The sequence below is a fragment of the Hesperophylax consimilis genome, chromosome 4 (assembly GCF_061612785.1).
Source record: "Hesperophylax consimilis isolate HC1 chromosome 4, BYU_Hcon_1.0, whole genome shotgun sequence".
In the NCBI taxonomy this organism is placed as follows: domain Eukaryota; kingdom Metazoa; phylum Arthropoda; class Insecta; order Trichoptera; family Limnephilidae; genus Hesperophylax; species Hesperophylax consimilis.
The window spans coordinates 15,057,132-15,076,486 of NC_142839.1; the positions used below are offsets into that span (position 1 = coordinate 15,057,132).

Sequence of the window (19,355 nt, forward strand, 5' to 3'; positions counted from 1 at the left end):
CTCGGATTGGAGTGTTTCTAGGAACAAAAAAATTAGGTCCTGTGACCACAGTGTAGAAGCCATATTTTATTACGTATAGTCACTATGACTCTGCGCACGCACAACCACCAAACACGACGTCTCGAAGCGAACTGAAGTGAACCGAGTAGTGTGGGCAGACACTTCGTGTTCGAACTTCGAGTCCTTTGACTCGGCCGCATTTACCGACAACAATCGGAAGTCGGGCCAAGCGAAGCGAAGATGCCCGAAGCGAAGCGAAGTTCGTGCCCACACTATCGTATTAGGTCAACTTCGATCAACTTCGCGAGTAGTGTAGCTGGGCTTTTACAATAGTCTAAAGCGGCCGCTACACTACTCGCTTCGGCGCTTCGACGAAGTCCTCGACGAAGTTAGCCGAAGTCCGAAGTGCGTGCCCACACACTCGTGCAACTTCGCGAGTAGCTCAGTCTCTCGGAGTCCGTGCACTAGGCAACATGGACGTTCAAGTGGCAAATAAAGGATGAAATTAGATTAAATGCTGTTGAAATGAGATCCCTGAGGCGTATAATAATAATAATAATAATAATTGGATAATTTGTAAAGCGCCGTTTTTGTGAAAAATCACCTCAAGGGCGTATGTGTGGTAAAACCATGTTTGATCGTGTGAGGAATGTGGAGATCCGCAAAGAGTGCAAGGCTGATGTAAGCGTAATGAGTAAGATTAAGAAAGGGACGCTTAGATGGTTTGGTTTCTTGTAGAGCGAATGAGCGAAGATAGGAGTGTGACGGCCGGCATAGTCCAGTGGTAACGCATTGGACTACCATTCCGAAGGTCGCGGGTTCGAACCCGGCGTGCGCAAATAAATTTTATTTGATTAATTTGTGTTATTTCACAATTAATTAATTAAAATAATATATAGTATATTTGCGGCACGTTCCAGAGTGGAAGATACTACCAGTATCGCCCTGGTGTAAGACCACCATTCAGAATTGAAACGTTGCTCCAAATGGCTTTAGCCGTGTTTAGTGACTAGATCTGAATAGCCAGGTACTTCCCCACCTTCCTCTTTCCCTTCCCCACTTACCTTCAGCCTCACAACATCCCCCAATTGGGGATGCCATAGTCTCACTGGCTCCAGACGGGAGCAGTTGGGACTCTTGTGAGGTATTCACTATAAAAAAAAAAGTGGGTGTGTCAAGCCTACGCAAGACAGAAGTGAAACTTCTAGTATTCCTCTCTCTCTATTTTCATTTCATCATCTCTATTTTCTCTCTTAGGTTAGTTTGAAAATTAGAGGTTAAATAATTCAACGACGAAGCATGGATTTGCTTTTTCTAATATTTTCTTATAGATGAATGACGTTCGATTAATGTATAGTTCCAAAAATTTTCAATTTATTCACAAGTATACAATATTACATAAATAACAATATTACAATTAAATATCTCGTCACTACTCATTTTTAACACTGAAATTCTGTACCAAACCGTATGAACCACAATTTATGAATGTGGGTTCTGTTGGTTTGTCGGTTTCTTACCTTTGTCGTCTGCGCCTCGAGCCGGTACAGCCGAGATGTTCCTGGTCTCGAGGAACTGTCTCACCTTACTGCAATTGCTTTCCTCGAAGGTTCTATCGGAATTATCCACATTTTTGGAGGCAGCACTACTCACTAAAACCAGCAGCAGCAAGCTGAACGCACAACACGTATATTTACACGGCATTTTAAACATATTTTTTAAAGTTTATAACAACTTCCTCGACAGTAAACAATATTTATATACTGGAATACGAATGGAACGGCAAAGCGCGCGACGCGAGCGCTCTCGACGGACGACTAAACCAGACTGAACGGCGGACGGACGGTACAGGAAAGCCCTGTCCACGTCTGTACCACAGCTAAGGCATGCGCCAAACAAAATTATACTACCGAGTAAAAAAGTACTTAAATAAAACACATAAAAACTTTTATGCGCATGCTAATGATTTGTTGCTTTTACTGAAAACAGTGAACGGTGAACGGTGAGCGGTGGTGGGGGTACCCGCATTTTTGTGTCGATCCTGACTCGGTTTTACTCCGTCCCCGAAAATCCATTACGCGCCTAAAGAAGTTTCACTTCAAAATATAAAAAAGGAGGATATATGATGCAAATGTGAATGGTAGCAGAAGTCGGGGACGCCCGAGGAAGACATGGCACGATCAAGTGAATCAGATACTCGAGTCGGGCCATGTCAAGAGTCAGAATAATAGAAGAGTATGTATGAGACGATGTATGAATGTGAATGAGGCAAGGAGTGTGTGCCAAGACCGAGTTGTTTGGCGGTCCGTCCTCTCTGCCTACCCCTGCGGGGAAACGGCGTGATGGTTAGTTAGTTATATCTTTATGGTCCCTTTCAATTGGGTCCCAAATAACCGCCTCGGATTGGAGTGTTTCTAGGAACAAAAAAATTAGGTCCTGTGACCACAGTGTAGAAGCCATATTTTATTACGTATAGTCACTATGACTCTGCGCACGCACAACCACCAAACACGACGTCTCGAAGCGAACTGAAGTGAACCGAGTAGTGTGGGCAGACACTTCGTGTTCGAACTTCGAGTCCTTTGACTCGGGCGCATTTACCGACAACAATCGGAAGTCGGGCCAAGCGAAGCGAAGATGCCCGAAGCGAAGCGAAGTTCGTGCCCACACTATCGTATTAGGTCAACTTCGATCAACTTCGCGAGTAGTGTAGCTGGGCTTTCACAGTTTCACGTGACAATATTATGTACCTAGTACCTACCTAATGCAGTCGGTAGACTGGTGGTTGCTCGAGAATTATAATTTTAGGCATCATCGATTTATCAACCAAAGATTTTAATATTTTATTAACGCAGACCCGTTTAAAATCACAGCAAATAAAATGAATAAAAAGGTATTTTTTAAATAAAAGTTAAAATTAAATTAAATAAAATGGCTCAGATGAGTTTTGAACGCCGATCAACTGCTTGGAAGGCAACCACGTTAACCATACGCCACTGACTATTGTAAGAACGGCGGCATGAATTAATTAGTACAATAATTGTAAGAATTATGTATTTTTGAATTTTAGAATGTTACATATCCGAATCACATTCAAAATTCATTATATTGTTTAATTTATGAGCGCTTGTTTTTTTTATTTTGTAAATGAACAGTTTTTTTTTACTTACACGACGATTTTTTAAATTAATTCACAAGTGGAGTGTATTATTGCAACAAATTGATAAATTATCGAGCCAGAATAAAAACTTCTATCATAGCAAAAAATTTCATAGAAAGATTCGTCGTAATTCTGCATAAGTTTTTGTATAAATATTTCGGTGATTTAATATGGGAAATGATTAAAATAATTTATTTTGACTTTAGGTAGGACTGGCCACCATAAATAGAGAAATTAAAAAAAAGAGGAAAGTGGAACAAAAGTTTCATTTTGTTATATACAGTGTCCGGAAAATCGTAGTACAAGCGGGAAACTGGGGAATCCACATCACATTTAGAGTGGAGTTTGTAGAATGACTTTTTTGGTGAGCTTTTGTTCTCAAGTACATCGAATCCGAAGTTGGAATTTTTAAATAAATTTGAAAAAAATCTTGTTTCCAGGGGTTAATATTTGTTTAATGTCATTTAAAATGCGTCTAAACGTAGACCCGGCTTATTAAATATTTTAATACAAAAATAATACGACAAAACCGAAACGTTCAGATGGATTTTTTTGTTGTTTTTGTTTCTTTGTGTGATGTAGATTCATGACTTTCCTGCTTGTACGACGAGTTTCGGTACACCGTGTATAATTAATTAGACGTACTAGGTACCTACTAACAAAAAATAAATCGTTTTAGAGGACTTCGTACATTACATTCATTAAGTACATTAAATTCAAACACTGAACACTGACATCTATGATCTATGCTTCACATTTACTTTTACTAACATAATATGTGGGCAGCCAAAATAAGAACTAACACTAGCGACGCTCCCGACTGCATTAAAAAATAGGTAAATCTGATGCCTGATGTTTCAAAAGAGCCATAACTTCATTTTAGCCATTGGAGAAACTGGGGAAGTTAGAAAACAGTAATTTGACAAATATTGAATAACTGTCGATAAAAAGGCAGGAATGATATCATAATATTATGAATAGCAAATGAAACTACGTAGAAAATGTTTTTTTGGTGAACTGACCGATTAAATGACCGGTCAGTGGCTGATTTGGCATCGCCTGTAGTGGTTAGAGAAGATTTTCAAATATTGTCAGATTATTCGGAACACGGGAATGTTTGTCAATCTTAAAACTAAAGAAAAAAATAATACTGCACGGAGAAAACTTGAAAATGAAATACTATTAATTTATTAAAAATTTGTTCAAATTATTCATTTTCCTGTTAAAAAATGAGTGAATTGAAAGAGTTCTAAAAAAGTATCAGTCAAAAGCAATGTTTTATGAGGACTGCGGAACACGTCTACTCGTAGGTACATATAAATACTGATACTGTCGCATTCCGTCATGATACGTATAAGGAAACTAACACGTGTTCACGATATATTCTGAATGAATTATATTTTATCAGAAAGTTGGCATGCTGTCACTTTTTTAACAGGAACATCTTTCCGTCCAATTATATTAACTAATTCTACTAATATTAAGTTTCCTCCGTTTTCTGTTTCCTTTGGCATAATGATAGATATAGGAACAGAATGATATATTACACGCTGTCTTGGCACAAACACATCTCCTCATTCAATTTTCATACATCGTTGGCTTTAGTTATCCACCTTCCAAATATTTTTTTTTTTTTTTTTTTTTGGAATTATTTTTTATTTTTAATAATAAGTTTACATGGTACATAATTCATTTTACATCTTGGGTTTTTTTACTACTCTTCCATTGAAAGCATTTGCTTGTGTATGGAAGGGGAGTGTACATAAATGTTGTTGTTAGTTAGTACTTAGATAATTCATTGTACATAAATGTATGTTTGCTGTAGTATTTTTTTTTGATAGTAGTGAAGGATAATATATTAATATAATAAATTTTAATAAAGAAAGAAAGTTATGGAAAACTAAGGATATTTGTGAGATTGATTAAGTGACAGTAGTTTTTTTTTTCAGAATATTTTTAAAGTGTCTCTTGACAGAGAGCAGTATTTGGGTTTTATCATTAATGCTTCTGATTTCTTCTGGTAGACGATTGAAAAAAGTTCTTCCCTGGTAAGTATAATGATGTTGTGCAAAAGACGTATTTAGTTTTGGGCATAGAAAAACATGTCTAAGTCGCGTTCTGTTTTCATTTAAAAATTGATATTTATCTTTTTCTTTTATAATTTGGATTAATGAGTTTTTAATATATAGGTCTTTAAATGTAGGTACTTGAAATTCTTCAAACAGGCGTTCTGTTGGGTAGTCAAAGGATTTTTTTAATATAATTTTAATAATTGTTCTTTGTATAATTTCAATTGGAAGAAGGTTACATTTATACGCGGATCCCCAACTAATAATAGCGTATTGTAAAGTGGATTGAACTAAGGCATAGTAAATTAAATATAGATTTTTTATCGACAGAAAGTTTCTAATTCTTAAAAATATATATATTAATTTTCTAATTTTTTTTACTACTTGACATATTTGTTCCTTCCATTTCAGATTTTTATCAATAATTACTCCTAGATATTTAATTTCATTTGTTGTTTTTAGTACTGTACAGTTTGATTTGCAATAGTTTTGGCTGTGAATTTTAGTATTATTATGTATGACAATGTTAAAATTTTTAGGAGTATCATTTGTATGGATTGCAAATGGAATTACAAATGTCTTTTCATTATTAAGTGACAGTAAATTGGTGTCGAAAAAATTCTTGAGCGTGTTGATGTCTTCTGTGGCCTTTAATTCTACTTTTTCCCAAGTCTTATCACTTATTATTAATACTGTATCATCGGCGTATGACGTGATTTGACCATGTAAAGGTTGAACAAAAATATCGTTTACATATATAGTAAATAGAATTGGTCCAAGCACTGTACCTTGGGGGATTCCAAAGCTTGTAATCTCTTTATCACTTTTAACACGATTGATTTTTACCACTTGAGGACGGTTTTTTAAGTAGTCGGTGATCCATTTAATCACGTTGCCTTTTATGCCGATATTATTCAATTTTTTTAATAGCATCTCATGGGATATGCTATCGAATGCCTTTCTAAGGTCAATAAATATACCCGCACATTTTTTACCTTTATCTAATGATTCGTGAATGTATGAAGTTACGTTAGCAATAGCATCTTGTGTGCTGAGTGATTTTATAAAGCCAAACTGGTTTTTGTGTAATATTTTATTATTATCTAGAAAATTTACCAATTGTTTTTTTACTATTTTTTCAAAGATCTTTCCTATATTAGAAATTAGACATATTGGGCGATAGTTCGTTGCTTGATGTGGATCTCCAGATTTGTAAATAGGTGAGATTATTGTGGTTTTGTAGTTCATTGGAAAAATTCCATTTGTTAAACTTAAGTTTATTAAATGAGTGATAGGTTTTATTATGTGAGGTTTCATAGTTTTTAACATGTGTGTCGTAATAGAATCAAAACCGGGAGACGAACCTCCTTTCATATTTTCTATTATTTTCGAGATTTCACATTCTGTTGTTGTTTCAAACATTGAAAGTATATTATGTTTCTGTATATTTTTATTTTTATGGTTTTCTTGGTTTGAAGGCTTATGGATATTTTTTGCAAGATTTTTCCCAACATTTGCAAAGAAGGAATTAAGTATGTTTGCACATTGTTTAGGCTGTATATTGGCATCTATAATTTTTTTATCATGTTCAATGTACTTAATGTTTTGTGTTTTTTTTGTATTTTCTATGGCGAAATTAACAGTTTTCCACATTTGTTTATGGTTATTTTCTGAAGATAATATTTTATTTTTAAAATACTCTTCCTTACTTTTTTTAATATAAGATGTTAATTTATTTTTATATTTTTTATAGAAAATATATGCTTTTTCATCTTGGGGATTTTTTAAAGTTATTTTGTAAAGTTTTTCTTTATTTCTGATAGATATAATAAGCCCTTTGGTAATCCAAGGCTTTAAACGTCTTAATTTTGATTTTATGTGTGTTGTTATCTCAGTTGTCGAATTTTTAATGTGTTGTGACATAATATTTTCGAAGTTAGTCGAACAAATTTCAGTATCATCACTGTTTAAAACATTATTCCAACCCTCCTTTTTTAATTTTTCAGAGAGAATAGTCATATCTATTGTTGATTTTTTGGTTATTAAATTATGTTTTTTATGTTTAATATTATTATTATACAGAAGTAAGCATGAGTGATGATCAGTTATGTTAGTTTTCCAAACAATTGATTTTATTTTGTGAAGATCTTTAATGTTTACATTTGTCCAAATGTGGTCTAAACAAGATGGAGTATGTTCTTTTATTTCCCTAGTATTTTTATTTATGCAAGATATAAAATTTTGTTCAGTCATACAATTGATGTATTCATTTTTGTTATTATTTTCTATTTTTTCATTAATATTAACGTTAAAATCTCCTACGACGAAGCAAAGTTTATTTTTTAATTTTAATAATATGTATTTGAGGTCATTAATAAATGTAATAATATTCGAGCCATGCGTTCTATAGATAGCTATTAGATGGTATATTGATTTGCCGAGTTTGAAATGTACTTCGATGCAGTTTACTAAGTGTATTGGATGTTCTATTATGTTAACAATACTAAATTTATTGCTTGCAAATATTATTATTCCCGAATTTTTATTGATGTCTAATTTGGTAGAAATATAGTTGTACTCAGGTAAGTGATAAGACGGTGACTCATCGTTTGTAAATGTTTCGGATAACACTATAAAGTCCGGTTTTTTAATTAAATTATTTATTTTTAGAATTAATTCATCTAAATTTTTTTGAGCGCTACGGATGTTTATGTGCATAATAATTATATCATTGATGTTTTTAGAAATAATTTTGTTACACGAATCGGTACTTATACATTCATATTCTTGAATTTTAATATTTAACTCTAATTCGTTATTTGAGAAATCATCCATTTAATGCATTTTCGGTTGTATTTTACAAAATTATTTATAAGATTTTTATTCAATGTCGTAGTTAATTCTTTCTTTGGCTAATTTAAGCATGTAAGATCGGAACTTACATGTTTCGCTGTTTGTTCGGTGGTCTACTTCATTCATTTTACTGCTCAAGGAGTTTATTTCTTTCTTCTTGTTAGCTGAGTTGCAGTTAGCGCATTTGGGTGGCAGTTCCAGGGATTTACACTCGGAGATGGGATGATCTTCTGAACAGTGCTTGCATGTTGGTTTATTCATTCTATTGTAGCATTTTTGTGCTGTGTGTCCAAATCTTTGACAGTGGAAACATTGGGTAAGAGGACTGCAGTCTTCTACATAGATTCTCATGAATCCTAGATGAATTTTTTTTTTATTAATAAGATGTAGTCTCATTTCGGGATTTGTTTGTAGTATTAAGTTTTTGCTGTTAGTTTTTTTGTTTGTAATGATGGCCTTAACTTGTAATATTTCTTTGTCTTGGTATTTTTCACATATCATTTTGATGTCGTTGTTTTGTTCAATGATGTCTTCTAAGAATTCTTTTTCGGTATAGTCTTTGTCAAGACCTTTGAATATTACGCATGGATCCGTTTTCAGAAGTACCTCCGCTATTATGGTTTTGTCGACTTCATTTATCTTATCTTTTAATTTTTTTGCGTCTTCTTTTTCTGGGCATGTTATTATAAGGTTTTTTTTTGTTTTTTTAATTTCGCATACTCGAATTCCCAACTGTGAAATTTTAATCTTTTGTATTTTCTCTTTTATTTTTTCAGTGTCTTCTTCTTTTAAGCTTTTAATTATTATAGGAAATCGTTTTTCTTGCGTTTGTGGTATTAAGTTTTTTACTGCAGAAGAGTATGAAAATGGGTATTTTTGTGCTTGGTTTTTTTCTTGAATATCACACTTTTCTTGTAATTTAGCTAATTCTATTGCCATGTGCGATATCATTTCCATGATGTTATTTATTTCTTTCATCATTTTTGATTTGGTTTCTTTGGTAAGTTTATTTTCTTCTATGATTGTATGTAGGTCACTTATGTTTTGTTTCGCCTTTGTTATGAAGGCATGCGGATCAACCGCTTCCTCCATTTTTCCAGGTTAAAAATATATTTTCCGTAAATTTATGTATTTATATAATTTGTCTTGGATTGAAGGTGTTATTTTATTTATTTACCGCTTACGGCGCTCACTCGCGTCCAACACCGTTGGAGGTTTGGGCGACACTGATATATCTATCAAATATCTCTAATCGATGAATTTAGACGGTATTTATATTTAGACGGTAGACAGTATTTCACTCCTATTTACAGTGACAATATCTATGTATTGTATTTGGAACCGTAGATATAAAAAAAACATAATTAGTATGACAATGGGTACTAAATTCAAGGACGATTTCATTAGGCCAGATAACAATAGAGTGATATGCTACTACTATAATTTTATCTAAACTAAACGTTGTTATTGAACAAACTTGTTGAACACTGCCAATATTAAGAATTAGTGTCGTTAACCCTTTAGGCTTCTGACATATTGACGTTAAGTTTTTTAAAGAAGCTGTCAGAAAGTCGGAGAAATTGTGTGTATTTTCGCTTTTCAATAACCAAATAAATGGGATATTTCTGAACGTATCCGAAAACTAAAACCTGTTTTTGAGATATAATAAAATACACTCTCAAATTTTGGCATTAGAAATGAACATATATCTTTAATGCATTCTTTAATATCTTTAATGCATTCATAAAAAAGTTTTTAAAAATGGCTCTCATTTTTTTTAAAGGTTTTTTTGTCTAAACAGTCAAATTACTGATAGCAAAATAAAACACATATTTTAATATACAAAAGTATTCCAAGCATTAAAGCCATCTCAGTTTATTTTCAATTCATATTTAATAAAAATTCACAAAACTTTATAAAGTTTTCTCAAATTGCGGTCGAGACATTTGGTTTGATAGAGGTGTTCATTTTTCTAACTAGGTATAACGGTAATGGAGACACAACGATTCCTATGAGACCATAGGAGTTGTCCAACAAAGCGAACAAATTGATTCTACGAGTACTAGCTGTTTGTTTCCAAAACCGAACAAATTAGCCTGGGGAGTTCATAAGTCGATTGATGTATGTATTTAGCATATATTGTCAACAGTGGCGTAAAGGCAAACTTTCGAACCCCTGGCAAATCTGTTTACGGAAGGCCAATACTAATAAGCCTGTGGCACCCTAATTGGGAAATGTTGTAATTATGTTATTGGAGTGTGTAGATACAGATTAAACACAGATAAAACCATTTAAACTTCTTCTCATTCCTTTCCATCCCCCTACACAGCATCCCAAAGGTGAGATAGGCCCTGAGGGTAATTATTTTTCTGATGGCCTCCTTTGTAGGGATAATGTTAAAAAATTGTATGGTGTTATTATCTCACCAATAGAAAATATTTTCTATTTATTTTGATATTTTATTTTATTGTGAATACCGCAGAGTTACAACTGCTCCCGATCGTCTAGAGTCAATGATACTAAGGCATCCTCAATTGGGGTATGTTACGAGGCTGAAAATAGTGGGAGGGGAAGAAGATGGAGAGAATTATTTATTTTATAAATTCAAGAAAATATAATTTTAAACAGGTTTTCCAGATTGAATATTTTTCTTTACATTGCCAAATTTTTTTAGCCAAATATTGTTTCCTAAAAATAAATGTGTGAGGGAATATTAATTTGACCTACGTTTAAAGAATGTTATATATCAGAAACTCCAAAAATATCCGATTTGTTAACTTATTGCATTTAAAAAAAAGTGCCTCTGCAAAAAAATTGTAGAAAAGAAAAGAGTCAAGTTTGAAGGTGTTTAAAACCGTGTGCAATTATCCGATAGATGACAATCAGTAAACGTTTTGTTTTATATACAATTTACATTAGTTTAACACGACAGTGGAATATCATAAGAAAACTATGAAGGAAGGATTAATGAGCAATTTTAGTTAGTGTATCTTAAAATAAACAAAATCAATTTAAGAGTTTAAGCAACATTGAAATATTGTTAATTTATTAAAAATATGGTTAAATATTTGTTTTTATATTTAAAATAGGACTGCAGGCCCATGATAACGGATGATTTGACAAATTTTATGTTACATCAATGACAACTATCAGTAAAGCACGAATATGTTAAGAGGATTTAGGAACAGGTGTTATTTCAAATAATAATATTATTATAGATATATTCTGAATGACTAATATTTATTGGGAAATTATCATTCAGTCATATTTTTAACAGTATCTTGATAACAAAAAAGCCGTACTCAATTTTCTCTTCCTATCTTGCATTCTGTACTATTATTTTTTATTGAAATAATTTTGACAGAACACAAATTAATTAAATAAAATTTACTATTCGATTTCGAGGGCCTTACCCCTAGACAACGGAGGCCGTCAAATTTTAATTTACTAATGTTGTTATTATGGTCAGTCTAATGATGATGATATGAGTATGATGAGCTTTATATTTACCAGTAGCCAGGTGATAGAGTCCGGCGATGATGATGACAACCAGGGCAAGCAGTTTTGAGGACGTGAATACGTCCTGGATCCTCATGGTCCAGCGGACACTCATGCAGTTCACAGCGGTCAGGAGACCTGCAGGGAAACAAAATAGATGAGATACAGAATCAAAATACATTCCCAAATAACACTGCAAGCTTTTGCGTGTAGCTGGAGGTTATCCACCGCTTACCCGCCCTGGTATAAGTAACAGATGGTTACTCCTTCAGGGCTCTCACAAGGACTCTAATTTTTTTTGTTTAACGACTCTACATTTATTTTAAAATGAATCTAGACCTCCAATGTCCCTGCATAGTGGTTAGGCTGCGGGATGCCTACAATATTACACAAAAACACAAATAACAATATTAAAATATGTACAGGTATAGTAAAATAAAATAGGCCTAAAAATAATACAGGACGAAATAACTGCTTAAAGCCTAGGCCATCTGTAGAGAAAGAAAAAAAAAGAAAGGAAACACATATACATTCATGTTTATATTGTAGGAATCTACGTTTAAACATATATAAATATTACCGGAGAGTATTACACCCGTCCACTGGCAGTCCCATCGAGAATGTGCATGGCGATCGGTCTGTCCGTACACAAAGAACGACTACCGCGCCTCTCCGCCGGATTACCTGATTATGCCCTGAAGAAAAAGTATGTGGGAAGGTTGGGGGCGTGCACGAAGACCCTAGGGACTAAGTGAGCGTCAGGCATTCGGAGGGTGGGCGGAAGGTTGTCGAGCTTGCTCGGCCATTCCTCAAGCCCGCCATGGCGATGGGGGAGGCGCAGTCGACTCTGTGTGAACACTTGTCCGGTGTAGGAGGCGTCTGATTAGGCAGGGACGAAGTCTATTTCACACCCAAAACGGGTTGAAGACGGTACAGGACGATTAAAGTTCAGTTCCGGCTTACTGCACACACTCCTAATGATATGTAAAGCAAAAGAAAGAAGAAAAAAAATGATAAAGGACAAGTTAATTAAAGACTCAAATTATATTAATTAAGTTCATTATGACGGATTGAGCGATGATGTCATCACTACCATCGCTCAAGGGGTCAGTCTCGCATGGAATCCTGCTGAAATAGAAACAATCATAACAAAGGAAATAATTAAAATAATAGCAGTTACTATGGAAAGAAGAGAAGCATTAACAGACAAAATTAAAAAGAAAACAGCAAAAAAAAAAAAAAATCAAATATATAATGCAAAGGTGATTGCAAACCTTAATATAAAATGAAAATAAAAAAAGAAATATACAGACATCATAACGAAGGTAATATGAGAGCAGGAAAAGAATTAACCGAGGAAACCAGAAGCAGTCACACATGGCACCTGAAACTCTGAATGATTTTAATCTAATCAGCGACTCTAAGATCAGGCCATCTCTCTACCCAAACCTTTGTAAACTTCCTCAGGCACTCAAAGTTCACCTTATTCGAAACGAGATCGGCATTCCATACCGGTCTTGTGATGACGTTCAGACCTTCCAACATTTCCTCTCTTGCATCCGTCAAAATCTCACAATGCCACAGAATATGCACGGCAGTCTGGTCAGTATTGCCACATGCGCAGTTTGGATGGGGGGACAGGGCGAGACTGTGAAGTCTCCCCCTGAATTCCCCATGCCCGGAGAGAAGTTGGGTCACATGGTGATCCAGGTTTAAATATGCCCCTTCCATTCTGAGTTTAACAGACGGGAAGAATGAGTAAGTCCATCTTCCCGAATTTGACCTGTCCCATCGCGCTTGCCATTCACTCAGCGTTATTTCATGCATCTCTCTAAGAAGAGCAGCGAGAGACACAGATCCGCCTGGTATTAAGTTAACACCTAGGTGAGTAGCAGGTCTTCCTCTGATAAGCTTCTTCTTTGTTAGAACCTCCCTAATTTCTAAATCAATTGGCAATATGCCGGCCAAAACTGGCAAAGCGTCCGAGGCAACTGTTCTATAGGCACCAGAGAGTGCCAACAGGGGGATTCGCTGGCCCCTCTTGAGTGCCGACTGGATCAGTACATTATTCAGGCGGTGCTCCCACACAGAGGCTGCATAGGTGACTTGCGACACATACACCCCTCTGTATAGAAGGCGAAGCGCTGGAGAACGCAATCCCCACTCGGCAGTTGAGATCCTTCTCAGTTTCAAGAAGAGGGCTTGGGCCCTGCTTGATACACTCTTGACATGTGCCAAGAAAGAGGACGATCGATCCAAGAGAACGCCTAAATACCTAGTGGTTTCCGCAAATTTGATGTTTGAATCTCCCATTTTGATGCAGGGATTTCTCCCTCTATTGAGGGAGCCCTTCATCAGGAGACCCATGGTCTTTTGGGGAGCGAAGGTCAAACGATTTCTCTTACCCCATTCTAAAATTGCACTTAAACCTTCTTCAGCTTTGCACTCTACTTCTTTTCTGCTGTTCCCCGAGACCAAAAACAATTTGTCATCAGCGTAATCGACCGAGATACATCCCTCAGGCAAGGGCAACCTGGAGGAGTCGTCAAACAAAATGTTCCAGTAATCTGAAGCAAGAACCGAACCCTGGGGACAACCCATATTTACCTCCCGTTCAATAGTGACATCCCCGTACGACAGAATTATAGAACGGTTGTTGAAATAATCTGCGGTTATCTTGAATAACCTTGGAGAACAATTACGCGATTTTAGTTTAGAGAGTATCATCGGCCACCACGCATGATCGAAAGCACCAGTGATGTCTAAGAAGACCCCAATCACATACCTCTTAGGGCAAGCCTTCACCCATTCAAGCGCATATAAAATTGCGTGCTCCGTAGACATACCGGGGACGAAGCCAAATTGTCGATCGCTGGGTGGTGACAAAGTTTTCCGCAGTTGGCATCTAATCAGTTTTTCGAGTATTTTTCCAAATACAGGCAGCAAGGTGATGGGCCGGTACGCCTTGACATCTGTCCGGGGCTTATCATTCCCTTTTGGAATGACACGGAGCACGCCTTTCTTCCATACTGTGGGGAAAACTCCCCTTCTCATGCACGTGTCCAACACCTGGAAGAGCTCCTCCTTGGCGTAGATCCATACATTCTTCACTATTATGCCATTAAGTCTGTCGAAGCCTGGTGCTTTCTTTGGATCCAAACCCTTAATAATAGCGTCAACCTCAGCAACAGTTATATGTAACAAATTATCCTCCTGGGCGAGGTTCCTGGGCGGAAGCCGTGACAGATTTCTAATCTGTTTGTGATGGTCGCTTTCCCCTATTACAGAGTCTAAAGGGACTAACTTGCCCAGAAGTGTCCTGAGCGTAGAAGCCACGTCTACACTCTCAACATCCCTGCCGTCAATATTGGATGTAATACTGGTTAAATACCGGTCAGAACCTTTTCCCGTTTTTTCAAGGGCGCTGTGGATATCCCACGGGTTGGCGTTTCCCACTTCTTTAACCCAATTATGCCATGCCGCTCGTTTCGCCTTAAAGACGGCCGATTTAAAGGCACTACGAGCACACCTGAGACGAACCATGAGGGTGGACGTCTCCTCCGGCGTACATCCGACCCGTCTCGAGTTTCCCAGGGCCCTGTAGGCTCTTTTGTAGGCACCCTTCAGCGAAGTCAGCTCACTCGACCACCACGGCGTCCTTAAAATCCTCCTCGGGTTTGATCTTCCCAAGGATGATTCTGCGGCTGATACTACGGCCGCGTTAAAAAAATTCCCCAAATTATCTGGATCTCTAGACGCTACTTCGCGGAATCCCCGTAAAGTATCTCGTAGCGCCTCCCCAAAGTTATCCCAATTCGCCTGAGTGGTTTTGAAGTTCCAGGAGGATCTTGGAGCTTCGGTCTTCTTGACACCCACTTTAAAAGTAATTAGTCTATGATCAGAGGCGATTGCGCAATCGTGCACGGTCCACATTGGATATCTTGTTCGCAACTGATCCAGAGCAGAGAGTTAGATCAATGTTGCTCTCACCAGAGTGGTTAGAAAAGGAAAAAAGTTTTCCTGGCTCATTAATTAAAGTTAGACCTTGCGCCGCAATAAGGTCTTCGACGGCATCTGATCGTTCCGTCCGGTAGTCACAGTTATCAAACCACAATGGCGAGCGAGCATTAAAGTCTCCTCCTATAACTATGTTACGACCTTTAAGCGCATTTAGGGCGCGCGTCAAGCACAAGATATGTGGTCCGACCGGGTTTCCGTATTTAAAGTATACCGATATCAGAATGATTTCAGTTTTACCGAAGTTAAATGAGACACAGGTTTGGAACTCGTTTGACAGCCCAACCAGAAGGAGGGGGCTGACCATCGAAGAATTAATCAGAACACCCGCCCCAGGTGAGCTGCCGACTTCGAGAACCGCACCCGGATGACTTACTGGCGTTTTACCTTGCCATGTGTACTGCTCCTGGATAAGCATTATGTCGATGTGCAGGTCAGTCATGACCCGCAGCGTCTCGATCGTGGCCACCCGGGACCTCTGCAGGTTAATCTGACCTATTATAAGGGGAGAATTACTGTCCATAATCCGTCATTCGAACTTGTGCTTCGATGGCGGCTTTGTATGCCGGGCATGCTCTGTCACCGGTCACGTGATCCGCGCGCTTATTAAACTTAGTGCAGGTTGCACATACTGCAGCTTGAGCCTTTTTTGGACAGTCTTCGAAATCATGTCCGGTAACAGAACAGTGACGGCATGTGATGTGAACCTGAGTACATACTTTACTTATATGTCCATATTGATGGCACTTAAAGCACCTTGTTGCTCCTAAATAATCTCGTACTCTGCACGCGTTCCAGCCCAGGAAGCACAAGCCACCATCAATAAGGACTTTCCTGGCCTCTGGATGACATGTTATGATCATATTCATCGTGGGTGTGTCTCTTTTTCCAAAGAGTGCGACTCTGCGCATAGTGCGCAAATAGTCGTCCTTATTTAGGTTACAATTACCTGTAATATTGTTGGCAAAAATTTCCTCAAATAGGGCGGCATCTCCGGAGGCATCTCCCTTTGGTACATCATAAATCACTATCTTTGGTAAGCGTCCCTGGGGGCTGATGATTTTAATGCCTTGCTCAGTTAACTTTGATTCAGCTTTTTTGATATTACTTATACCTCCTGGACTGCTTGTTTGGAGAGCCACGCCACCACCCTTTATTTTCCTAGTACGAACAACCTGGAACCCATCTTTTTTGGGGTTTAGGAGCTCTGTAAGTTTCTTTTGCGTATCTTCTGAGGTCTTACCTTCAGGGATTGTTGGGTAAAATAACACGGTTGGTTTTAAGGGAGGCAGTGATCGCTGGATACCATCCACATTAATAGTTTTGGACATGGGACCAGAAGTAGCGGCACTCGCGTAAGATTTTCTGCTCAGGATTGTCTCAGAAGTTGCGGGAGCAGCTGTTTGTTTTATTAACAAGTCGACCTTATCAGATAATCCTTTTTGGGGCTCTAGTATTTCAGATAGAGCTGCCGCACGTGCCACCGCCGATGCATGAGATACAGCCATGCTGGATATGATTTTTTTAATATCGTCCATGGATCGGGTAATTATTGATCGTTCGTCTTTGTTCATCTTGTTCTTACCTGTTGTCAGAGTAGTAAAAATGGTGTCCATAAGTGTCCAGATAGATGATAGTGATTCATGGGTGTTGATACTCGAAGTGTCTATAACTAAGGAGTCTGTGATCCTAGGTCGTTTCCTATTCTCCTGATTGGGAGAGCTAGTTGGTTTGGGTTGCGGGGCCGGGATACTTACCTCTGCTGAGGTTGAGGCAATGATCTGCGTGTTGCCATCCTTGGCTGCGTCAGCTAATGTAGTGGGATTTTGTTCCAAGAGTCGACTTCCGTGAATGCTACTGTACGGAGAGGAAGGTTTGTCTCGAGAGCCGTGTGTGGGCGCGGGTTCACGTACTGATAAGCTATTAATAAGAGCCAAAGAACGTGGAGAGAGGTCTTTCTGCTCCTGTAGAGCCTTCCTCAAAGCATCATTTTCGCTCCTCAAAAAGGCAAAGTCACGAATGGTGCACCCCTGGGGAGCCATCTCGCTATCCGAGTCGTCCGAATCTGACATATTTGCGCAATTTGTGAGGTGCTCGAGTTTTGTGCAAATATTGTGCAAAAATTATTTTTGTTTTTTTTTCGTCTCTGGGAAAGATAGAGATTTTTCTGTGGTCGCGTCTGTCAGTGGGTAGTCAAGTAACAATAATATAGGGTCTGAAGATAGAAAAAATTAAGATTTTAAAAGGGCTACAGCCCTGTATTGGGTGTAGAAATTACCGAGATAACGCTCGATGATAATTCCTCACCTATTATTTGCTATTTAAAGTAAAAATTTGATAAAAAAAACGAGTTATTTCCGTGAATTTGTTAAAAATTACCGGAGCAACTATGAATAGTGTTTAGCACAGATAAACTGAAACTGAACTGAATTGCGTGTAGCTGTTACATATTTTTTCGTGATCACATCGTGCACACACATAGATAATAGAAAAGGGGAGATATGATATGGAAGCGTGTCGACTATCGCCGAGCTACGAACAAACTGCACGGACTATAAAGCGACGCTGGCGGCGCCGACGAAAATAAAGCTAAAAACACGAGAGATATAATATTTTTAATCTGATAAAAGTTTGATCACATGATATATATATATATATATTTTTTTTTAAAGGCAGTCCTGAAGAAAATAATTTCCCTTAGGACCATGTCATCTTTTGGGTTGCTGTGTGGATGGTCTTTTTAAGGGCAGGAAGGAGAGGAAGTTCATAATTTATTTGCTTTAATTAAATAAGAAAGAAAAAAGAAAACTGTTAGACAAGTGAACGAAATTACAATATCAAGATAATTGTTAAGATAAGATAATATGTATTATTGTTATATTATGTATAATTACATGTGGTAATATAATATATTTTATTTATGTAGTTAGTTAGAACACGAAATATTTATATTTCTTTAGATAATTATTTTCTTACAATAGACAAATTTAAAAAAAGTAAAAAAGTTATTTGAACGAAACGAAGCCGGCAATCAGCAATCATCCATTTTTTTTCTTTTGTATCGTTTAAGTGACTTAATCTTGTAATTAAGAGGTTGATTGGAGTCAATCTTGAGAGTTAGAATACAAGAATTATTATTTTGAATTCAACAACGAGAATTAAAAGTAACGAAAAAATTATTTCAAATAAAAATATTTGTTTTTCCTGTACAATTTTTTCTACCCGTTCAAATATGAATATTTTTTGTTTTTTCGTGTATTTTTGAAGCGTTTTTTCAAGTAAGTAATAAAAAAGTGTTTTCATACAGACGCATCCTTGAAGTAAGTGAAAATACATTTATAAACCCATGCAGAAAATGACGTTAATAAATTCAGCAATCGTTTGTTTATTATCGAACTGTAATTGAAATCGTAAACACACAAGTAATTTTATTTGATTGATGTCAGAAATAATTAAAATAAATAATTAGCACGACGTGAGTTTAGTCCTAAATTTCAGTATACATAAATTACAATGGTAGAACATTTGAAAATGCACACGGTATCTAGAAACTCGTAGTACTAGCGGGAAACGAAAGAAAAAATCTAAAGTATGAACCCAAATTTATTCATTTATGGGTTATGTCTCAATGTATCGAAGTCTAAATACTAGTACGTATGTAATAGAATATTTTATAGTGCTTTTAGAATAGATGTACACTAGATATGAAATAATAAATTTTATAACTAAATAACTAAAACATATTTTTTTTAAATCAT

At 36.7% G+C, this 19,355-nt stretch overlaps 1 protein-coding gene across 1 annotated transcript in view; it reads right to left on the reverse strand.

The window, feature by feature from the left end:
* JhI-21 (Juvenile hormone Inducible-21) overlaps positions 1 to 19,355 on the reverse strand; it is a 70,027-nt gene that overhangs the window by 35,812 nt on the left and 14,860 nt on the right. Inside the window, exon 3 of the mRNA XM_089631239.1 lies at positions 11,593 to 11,718. Within this exon, the coding sequence (XP_089487365.1) occupies positions 11,593 to 11,718 (126 nt within the window). The remainder of the gene's footprint in view (positions 1 to 11,592; positions 11,719 to 19,355) is intronic.